Consider the following 10,867-nt stretch of genomic DNA (forward strand, 5'->3'; position numbering starts at 1 on the left):
GGTAAGTTTGCCAAAGATGACAGAAACTTTGCCAATTCTCACATCAAGTTCTGTATCAAGGCTTAGTGAGCTGGTTAAAGTTGAGCCAAGATAGCAGAAGTGATCCATGTTGTTCAGAGCTTCATTACTGACGTATACTTTAGGCAGGATGTTAGTGCACTGTGACATGGCAACTGTTTTCTTAATACTGTTTACAATGCCAAACTTGATACACACATCAGAGAACTTAATCATGATCTGCAGTTCATCAGGTGAAATAGAGACAAATGCAGCATCATCTGCGAAGACCAGATCCTGAATAGTGAGCTGGGTGACATGCCTTTTGCTCTGAAATTGCCTGATGTTAAAAAAGCTGCCATGCATCCTTGGTTCAATTTAGTATGCCAGATTGAGCATTTCCAAAAGTGTATGTAAGAACAGAGAAGAAGATTCCAAAGCTGGTGGGCATTATGGCATTGCCTTGCTTCATGCCAGTATCAATGCTAAACTCAGACAACGTTTCATTTTCATACTGGACAGTTGCCTTCATTCCATATTGGAACTCCTTAAATAGAGAGAGCACTTTTTTGTGGACAGCCACTTTTCAACAGGATCTTATATACCCATTCCTGCTAAGTGTTTCAAAGACCTTTTGTAGGTCAACGAATGGTACATAAATAAGTACCTGTTTTTCAGTTTTTTTCTTGCAACAAGTGCTTTGTGAAGGACATGTCAGTCATGGAGTGTCCAGCTCTGAACCCACACTGGCTCTCAGGATAAACTCCAAACAAGGACTTGGAGTCATTTCAGCAGGACCCTTGCAAGCATCTTGCCAATAATATTGAGCAGAGATATCCCTTAGTAGTTGTTGCAGTCTGCTCTGTCTCTTTTATTTTTGTATAAAGTAATTATGTTTGCATCTTTCAGATCCTGAGATATGTGGCTTTCTTCCCAGCAGGCACAGAGAAGTGTGTAGATGTCACTTACAAGCTTTCTCCCTTCTGCCTTTTGGAGCTCCGAAGATATCTGATCATCACCTGCTGTTTCCCCAGGCACAATCTCTTTGATAACTTTCTCTACATCTTCGGGAGTTGGTATTTGGTCCAGTTCCTGCATCATTGGAAGCTGAGGAATGGCAGCTAATGCATTATCACAGATAACAGTATCCTCGGAGTACAGTTCTTTGTAATGCTCAGTCCATTGGTTAAGTTGTTATTGCCTGTCAGTCAGGATGGTACAATCTTTTGTTTTTAGGTTTGCAGTCATTTTACAAATTGGAGCAAGTGCCTCTTTGATTCCATCAGAGGTACCACAAAGGTCCCCTCTTACAAAGCAGGTCTGAATCTTCTTGCACAGGTCTTTGTCAGTACTTCTGGGCACATTTTCTAGTGGCTTTCTGGACCACAGCCTTAGCCTCTTTGAACTTAAGAGTTCTGGACTTAGTTGGTTATTGAAGTTAGGTGAGCTTGCTTTTTCTTTTCTATCGGCAGCAGATGTTCAGATGCTGAGAACCAGTCAGTTTGGTTTCTCTTTCTTGTTCCAAAGACATCCTGGGTAGAAGCCAGTGTCTTATTCTTAACATCCCACAAGGTGTCAGAATCAGGAGAATCAAGTTGATCATTTTCAGAAACACACTCAAGCACGTGTAGAAATTTGCACAAGTGTCAGAGTTCTTCATATTAGTAATATTGATGTGAAGTTTGCCTTTTAGCTTTGCATAATGGATCTTTTAAAGATGTAATTGGAATTTGGCCCTGACAAGGGAAGGGTCAGTGTGGCAATCAGTGCTATGCATTGATCGAGCATGTAAATATTTCTGCGACATATCAGGATGAGGTCAAGCTGATGCCAGTATCCAAAGTCAGGGTACCTCCATGTGACCTTGCTGCTGCTGTTGCTAGTAAAATAGGTGTTCAAGACTATCATCTCACAAGAGGCACAAAGTTCAAGGACATGCTGGCCATTTTCATTAAGTTTTCCTGTGCCATGTTGGCCAATGATGTGTCTCCAGTGCTCCCAGTCCTTACCCACATGGGAATTGAAATCACTGAGAACAAATCTGTTCCTCATGGGAATGTTCTTGATAATATGTTCCAGGTGAGAAGAGAACTCATCTTTTTGCTGTTTAGAGTAGTCAAGTGTTGGTCTGTAGATGGACAGAAAAGTCAGGGTCCCGGAGTTCATATTCACATCCAGCCGCATGATCCTCTCATTAATAAATACCGGAGGGGTATATGTTGAGCTCACATTAACAATAATGATCAAAAGCAGGGACTGCTTCGCTCATTGTTGCTATATTCTCTTTAGCCATTCATAGGTTCCCAAACATCACAGAATGGATAAAGCTCATCTCATTGTTTGGGAAGATGACATTTTTTCCTTTCATTAGTCGGTATTTTCTCCACTGACTGGAAAGGGGCAGGGAAAGGCATAATTGTCATGACACCACTGATAAATATTGATCATGGACTGTTATACAGAGCAGCAGCTGACTTATGGGTAGGCATCCATTTGCTTAGTATAATGATATGGTATAAACTCTGCAATCCATTCAAGTGAGAATTATAAGGGAGGAGGAAGGGAAAAGATTTTCCAACCTTTGATGGAGTTTACCCCTTTTTGGACGCTGATAATTATCTCTGGGGTAAGAACCAACTTCTGATGAGTAAATTATTTGCCTTCAGAATGCATCAGACTTCATCAAAGGATAGATATTTTAGAAAGACTTCCTAGGAAGGACAGTCCCTCCCAGATTCTTCTACAAGGTCTTCACCCCATCCACCTACTACTGTGCTTGATCATTAATATACTCAGGAGTATATGGTTCCTTTAACAGTTAGCCCATTGTAGGGGATGGTATGGAATCACATCATCCCAAGGGGAGCATGGAAGGATAGTCGCTTTGTGCCCTCCCTCATATGCATTCAGGCAAGGTCTAATTACAATCTCTCCCTCAGTATATGTTTCCACAGTTTATCATGGATTAAGGGGGGAAATATTTGTGGAAGCCCTTTGACAAAATATGTGCAGCACATAACTAGCTTAATAGGTTTCAGGAAATGACAATATAGTGATGGAAGTTCTGGGATTTGTTATATCACTAGGCCTTGCCTACACTGGTGCAAAATGTAAGGTACACTGCAGGATGCACTGTGTGCATCCTGCAATCAGTGTTACATGTGCCAGTGAAATACTTTTCTGTGCAGGGGAGACAGCAGGGAAAGTCATTGGCAGCAAGGAAGTAGTAGGAGTCTACATTGCTAAAAACAACAGTGTAGATGTGCAAAGTACTGCTTTGGCATATAGACAGACTTGTAGGGTATATGTCCTAAAGTTCTGGCATGACTCTACTCATCTAAGCAATGCCTCACATCTACGCTGCTATTTATATCTGTGCTAGGAGGACATGCAGTGCATGTACTTTACATATCACCACCAGTGTAGACTGAAATAAAAAGTAAAATAAAATTGATCAACCAGGGGACTAGTAACATTTCTGATGTTTGATATCTCACACACAGTCAATGAGAGGCACAAATAGTGTAGACATTTTGAAAAGCCATCAACTGTAATGTAATATCTATTTTTAATTCAGGCAAGTCACAAAATATCAGAACTTAAAGCTCAAATCATTCAAGTGAATTCAAGGCTATACTTCAATCAGGTCTATAATCTACAGCAGAACGAGAGCAAAATTCTGTAGCCATGACAGTTAAGCATCCCTAATTTAACAATACATCATCATTATTGCAAAGTAAAAAACTTTTGCTGCAAGTTAATTGTGTTGTTTGAAAACTCCAAAGAAGGGACTGTTTAAACAAATTAGCCTCCCTGAACTCCCCAGGAAGCTTCCTGATTCACAGTGAGTGACATCACAGCGACCTTATGCAAAGACAACGAGAGTCCTGTAGCACTTTAAAGACTAACAAATTTCTGGGCTGCAACCCACTTCGTCAGGTGCATGAAATGGAAATCAGATAGGAGGTATATATATATTCATCCAAGGGTAAGAAACAATAATGGGGAGGGTAGGTGTAAACAAAGTCCATTCAGTACTTGCAGTGACATATTGAAAAGGACAGTGTGGCCAACTGCTAAGCATCTCATGGACATTTGGTTGTCTCAAGTTTTTGTTAAAATACCATAGTAAATATATTTTCCCCAAACATTTTACTATCTCTTCCCTTCCAAATCTCTCCCATTCATGCAGATTCATACAAAAGACTTATTCAGAATTTTATAAACAAACTTACACTTCCACCTTTAAGAGAGTCTTCTAAAGCATACTGACTGACTTACAAAAACAGCAGTTTGATGCAACAAGGAGAAAACATCCAAATCATCTGCAGCATCTGAAAAAGAGATGGCACCCTGTGAAAGATACATAAACAGGGACCAACTGTGGAACCCTACCTCATGTCTGTGAGCACTCAATCGTGAGGAGTCCCTCTGACTTCAGTGATAGTAAGACCCAGATCCTCAAAGGTATGAAATCACTTAGGCATCTAAATATCTTCAAGGATCTGAGCCTAAGTGCTCACCGGCATGAATAAAGGTTGTACTACTGGGCCTGCATTATTTAAACAGCTATAAAACTACTCTGTACTAGATATAAAAGTGAATTTTTTGTATGGACACTCCTGGTTTACATTATCAGCACTTGAAAAACTGAGTGACCTTCCCCCACCCTCCCGAATGGGAATTTACCAATAAATCCCAACGAGCTGTCTCACACTGATTCTCCTAATAAAGGTAGAAATACTGACAGTAATGCTGAATTTTTCAATCTGAGTTCACTCGCATGGACAGCTAAATGAAAAGTGTATTTTTTTCATTAGGTCTGATCTGCTTGAAATCATATTTGGTTTGAGTAAAAGTCACTTTCTTGAAAAAAAAAAAAATCCCTCAAATCTTATAATGTCAGGCATCTCTCTGAAGTCTCTGTGAATTGTGAGTACAATTCAAAATCCAGAACTGTTTCAAAATGGAAAAGCATGTATTTCATCTGACATCATAAACTTTAAATAGCAAAATGTACACAAAACACCGTATCCTACTTTTTACAATATTGCTAACGTACCAAAAATAAGAATGGCTAACTCTCTCTAATTTCTGCATCTGGGCTTGTCTTCAGTCTGTTTTATTCATGATTTTTTTTAGAGCTACAAATGCTAATCTCATAATGTTTCTATTTTATTTATTTTTGTCTATTCATCCATTTGAAAAATTTGCGTGCAATCTTTTTTCCCCTCCTGTTCTTTTATTCTTCCACCTTTTCAGGTGGTAAAGTGGTTGTCAGTTTAGACAGCTAATACCTTTAACAGGTAATAAGGGTTTCCCCCCCCCCCCCCCCATTTCTTCAGCCTTATCCTCAACAATAAGTTTTCAGTGTAATTAGGTTCCTCTATTTCTGCCACCATTGTCTACTCTTCATATTATTTGCACATGAGGGAATCATATGTGGATCTTACAAATGTCTCACTGATTACATCTTGAAAAGCCACAGGATACTCAGCTACAATGTTCTGGTAGCTATTGTAGCTGGATATTTTCTCCCTGTATGTTTCTGAGCAATAATTGGACAAATATCAGCACATATTCCAATTATCTCTCTTCTACATGATGTTTTTCCTCTCACATTGTCTTTGCAGACCTCTAAGAATAATTTTTCAGGAGGAAAATTTTCTCCAGTCAATTTGATACTCTACTAGACTTTCGTCATTTGGAATTTCTGCTATAATGACATTGGAGCTGTAGGGTTAGGCTTAAAACGTTGCAGCTACCTAACCACATGCCTACACTATCACATCCACCATTGCTACCACAAGTGGAATTGAGCCAGTGGTAGCAACATTGGGAATATTTAGAGAGAAAAGTGCTAGTGGAATTAAAAGGTTTAGTGACATGCCAACAGAGCTGCTTTCCAACGAATGTGAACTTGGACAAATGTATTTAAAAGGTTCCCCAGGTGTCAGGATCATAATTGCTTTCAAAATGTAGAGCTCTTAATGTGTACTTGAAATCCTCATTAATTTTAAGAAATACTACATATTCCTGCCTTAACTATATTCTGTTCATCATGTTGGAGGATGACATTAATGAATTCCCTCACAGGTTATTTTCTGATGGCAGAAAACCATAAACACCTGATTTTGATCTCCCCAAAACTGGTGTAAACTAGGAATAATGCCAAGGAAGTTGATGAGTCAAATTCTAATTTATGCCTGATTTTCAACAACGTAACCCTACTAGCTATGCTTAAATTACTCCAGAGCCAACTATTCATCTAGTGTTTTACTACATTTTATTGCTATACAGTCATGAGAGTCTAATATAGGGCCCAAACAAGAAAGGTGCAGAATAACTGTAGAAAATTGAATGAGGCCCTCAAATCCCATTGAAATTAATATTCAGAAAATTGCTGTAAGACAACTGTCCTTAATTTAATTGCTACAAAAGCTTAAGATTTTGTTGTTAATTTGGCAGTTACTGCTTAGACAATTAATGCTATGTATGTACTCTAGAAATGTCAGTGAAACAAGCTGTATGCATAAACCTTTTGATAGCAAATCCCTTTGAAGTCAGTGGAAGCTGAGCATACTCAGCACCTTGGAGATACTTAGCAACTCAAATCAGGCACTCAGCACACCACAATATTATAAAAAGCAGGTCCATCTTCACAGCAGGTGGAATAGGTTCTCTCTGCCCTATAAGAAGCTGTAAGGAGAGTTCTAGGAGGAGTCTTATTTTGAATTCCAGATGCTAATGTTTCCTCTTGGAAACCTACTCACTCACTCACTCATGCCACGGTGCTATGTTGACACCTGATTAAACCCAAAGCTGTTGCTTTTGGCTCAAGCCACTGCTTCTGCAGCAGGACAATGCAAAACATGCTGGATTTCTGCAGTACTACAGTAGCTACTGAATGTGAATAATCCAGTAGTCATTTTTACTATATAAATTATCAGTTTATAGCATAGTAAATGCAATCCACTTTATAAATGCACGTTTACTGTAATATCGATGCTGAACTTAATCTTTCTAACTGTGTTTGCTTTCCCAGTTTTAGCAACTTTACCTTCTTTAGCCATATAAATGCATTTATGTCTTAAATTAGTCTGAAATATGCCAGCATAGGTGCTGCTGTTTTTCTCAATTATTTTTAATGTGGCAGGGAAGTCTTCCGCATTCCAGAAGGAAACCTCAGCATTTTTCTTCTCTTTATGCCTGCTGGCTCTCATGGTCCTATGACAGTGCTATTAACCTCCCTTCCCAACTAGGCTTGACTACTCTTCATTTTCCACCATTGCCACTCCACAACCAGAGGTGTCCATTCAGGATGATGCAAGGCATTTCTCCACCCTCTCTTCCCACCCAACAGCTGGGAATTCTGCTTCTGCAGTATTCTAACTTATCTCTAGAGCAAAAGATGTGGACTAGGAACTGAAGCCATGTTTCTCACTTGGCAGAGCACAGTGTGTGAAGTAGCTGCTAATGTTATGTGAGGGACTGGGAGTAGGCTGGATGGACCAGGAGGCACCTTCATATAGCAATGGAGGGCACTGAGAACTAATCAGAACAGCCGGTTGCCTGCTGCAGCCAGGAGTATACCCTTGTGTGTCTGATGTTGGGTGGATATGAAGTTAAAAAAAAGAAAGAACCGATTTGTTTAACACAAGCTCTCCTTGCGTTAATGTGAGAACACCACACGGAGCACTAACCCTTGGGCACTGGGTCACTCCGTCAAATATAATTGCATAGGGTTTGTTTTTCATTTTTTTTTACAAAAGGCTATGAGAAATAGCAGTGTGCTTTTATTTAAAGATAATCACCAAGGAAATCTTTAAGAACATGAAACTTTGTTTTCCTTATAGCTGATTCAGACTGTTAGTGCAATGGACAAAGATGAGCCTCCTCGAGGCCACAAATTCTTCTTTGAGTTGGTGCCAGAGTTTGCCGTTTACCCAAACTTCTCTGTTGTTGACAACAAAGGTAAACACCTCTGCTCCTCTGTTTCATCTCATTGTTTTCCCCCATGCCACAGACATGACACTGTCGCAAGCATTCTGTTCTCCCATTTCAGATAACACAGCAGGGATTATGACTAGAAGAAATGGATACAGCCGCAGTAAAATGAGTACCTATCTTCTGCCAGTCGTAATATTCGACAATGACTATCCGATCCAGAGTAGCACCGGCACACTGACTATTCGAGTGTGTGCTTGCGATAGCCGGGGGAACATGCAGTCCTGTAATGCTGAGGCTCTGCTCCTTTCAGCTGGCCTCAGCACAGGTGCTTTGATTGCCATTCTCCTCTGCATCATTATATTGCTAGGTAAGTGATCCTTGTGAACAATATGTAATTTAATACACAAGTCCTAGTCACTGCTTTATTGACTGCTGTCACTCTACTAAGCCCTAGATTCATGCGACTAGAGAAAAATCCCTACCATGGCCATTTTCCACACTAATTTCCTTTTAATGGGGGGTTTGAATGTGGACTGTAAGTCATTGCAACTACTCAAAAGAAAGCTGAAGACAGGATGAGAATGTCACTGTCTCACTAAGATGTGATGTGAGGCAAATAGTTACGTAGGACTAGATTCTGTTACCCTCACTCATGGAAAGCACTATCTTACTTGGCAAATAGTTCCTTGTTTAATGAAGTTGTGTAATTTACCACTCAGCATGAGTACAGATGACAGAATCTGGCCCCTCCTAATTAAAAATTAACAATTACACCAGTTATTAAGCCATTTATATTTTCCACATTTTAGAAATATCTGGATAGAAAATAAAACAGAGGAGCTATATATATATATATATATATATATTAACTTTCAAACATTTGTAAGTAGAAGGGAATAGGGCAGGTGACTGGTTGACATGGAAAGGAGAAGAGGAGGGAGAGTGTGGATGGGCAACCGTATGGACATCAGGAGATATTAGTGGGACTAGACAACAAATGTGAAAAATCAGGATGGGGCTGGGAGGTAATAGGCACCTATATAAGGCAAAGTCCCAAATATCAGGACTCTCCCTATTAAATCGGGACATCTGATCACCATGGGAGACATGCAGGGAGCTAGGATGAAGACTGGTGAGGTGGGATTGGGGATAGGAGGAGGGCGGCTGCCAGGTTTGACAATGGGAGAAAGTGCTGAGGAAGCAGGCACTGGAAGCTGGTAAATCACAAAGAAATATCATGCACGCCATATGTAAGAGGAACTGAGCATCTGACTGTGAAAGTCTTTGGAAGCATAGAATAAGAGGTCTGCCCTCATTAATGCCCCTGGTTCTTTCAAGTGAAATTCTTAACCATGCTTGAGTGAGCCACTATTCCCCTAACAGGAGAAACTGAAAAATCTAAAAATGGCTGCTGCACACAAAGAAACTATATAAAACAGAATTGAACCACCATCTTCATTCACTGGATTGCATTTAAGCACATAGCTCTCGATCATATTCTCTCTCTGTCCTCAATATGCCCACTCTTCCCTTTACTCACCAGTGTTCAGGTTACTTTTGAGTGCATAAGGTGGCTCATGTTGCTGAGCACAAGTTAATCCTACTTCTTAGCATCAGTTACGCATCCACTTCTACATCTGATCCCCAGATGACCTGACTGTGCTGTAACTCCCACCTACTGGTCTTAGTCCTTTAGCTCATTCTGTTGAGGCTCGTACTTCAGCTTTAATCATTTCAGCCAAAGGTGACAAGTGCTATAATAGTATTTCTTTAAGCAGCAGGATCAGGTATTTAAATAAGTGGCTGCTAGTAGAAACCTAGAAACGAAGTACTGCAGCCTCTGAAGTCAATATGAGTTTTAACATCAATGGCTGTAGGCTCTTAAGGTAATAGTTTCAAAAAAGCCTAAATGACTTAGGTGCCTAAGTCCTATTTTCAAAAGTGAATTAGACACCTAGGTGTCTAAGGCTATGTCTACACTGACAGCGGCAAAGTCGCCGCCATCAGATCGACTTATCTGGATCAACTAAGCAGTCAGTGAAGACCGGCTCAGTCGATTCGGAAGTCAATGCTGTTAATCCATCCCCGCAAGCAGTGCAGTGAAGACGATGCGCAGAAGAGAAGCACAGCACTTAACGGGAGTTACTCAAGTTTTCTGCGTAGTTTGTGTAGCTCCCGTCGACTGCCGCCAAATCACAGGGGGAAGTGTAGACCAAGCCTAAGTCTCACTGGAAGTCAATGGGACTTAGGCCATGTATAAACTAGGAGAGCTTTGCCAGTACAGGTATACTGGGATACTATCCCAACAAAACGCTCTAGTGGGGCCACAGCTATGCTAGAGTAACTGCACTTTTGCTGGCTTAGTTTATTCCAGTCCCTATCTCCCACGTGAAATAAGTTATACCAGCAAAAGTGCAGCTTTGCCAATATAACAGCATTTTTTGTCTTTTGTCAGCACAGCGATGTCTGTCAGAGATCACACCTCTTCACACCCCTGACTACATAACTATAGCAGCAGAAGCTGTATTGTAGACATAACCTTAGGCTCCTTTTGAAAATGGGACCTTAGGAGCCTAAGGCCTGACCTGCACCTAAAATGTAGGTCTCCCTGAGAGACTTAGTTAAATTGACTTAAGCCCCAATATAGATAGTGCTAGGTCACAGAGTTGAATGCCAGAAAAGACCACCGGATCATCTAGTCTGCCTTCCAGTATGCCACGGGCCACCACCCAGCACCCATACACCAAATCCAACAACTGAAATGAGATCAAAACATTACAGCCCAAAGAAAACTAGACAATGATTTACCACAAGCAGAGAGCAGGGGGGACCAAGGTGCACCAGTGCCCAAGGCCCAAACAACAGCAGAGAAATAATTAAGTGAGAAATACCCAGATAATCCTGGCAAGTCACCCACACC

At 40.6% G+C, this 10,867-nt stretch overlaps 1 protein-coding gene and 1 long non-coding RNA gene across 2 annotated transcripts in view; one reads left to right on the forward strand and one right to left on the reverse strand.

Annotated features, from left to right (window-relative positions):
• The window catches only part of LOC137166260 (uncharacterized), a 201,586-nt gene that overhangs the window by 98,467 nt on the left and 92,252 nt on the right, over positions 1-10,867 (reverse strand). The gene's annotated exons all lie outside the window — the stretch shown is intronic.
• The window catches only part of CDH9 (cadherin 9), a 103,238-nt gene that overhangs the window by 90,266 nt on the left and 2,105 nt on the right, over positions 1-10,867 (forward strand). The window contains exons 10-11 of the mRNA XM_067567911.1: positions 7,854-7,971; positions 8,063-8,314. Of these exons, the coding sequence (XP_067424012.1) occupies positions 7,854-7,971; positions 8,063-8,314 (370 nt within the window). The remainder of the gene's footprint in view (positions 1-7,853; positions 7,972-8,062; positions 8,315-10,867) is intronic.

This window comes from Emydura macquarii, unplaced genomic scaffold (assembly GCF_026122565.2).
Source record: "Emydura macquarii macquarii isolate MOO-44397 ecotype Brisbane River unplaced genomic scaffold, CSIRO-AGI_Emac_v2 contig_2825, whole genome shotgun sequence".
NCBI classification, from domain to species: Eukaryota; Metazoa; Chordata; order Testudines; family Chelidae; genus Emydura; species Emydura macquarii.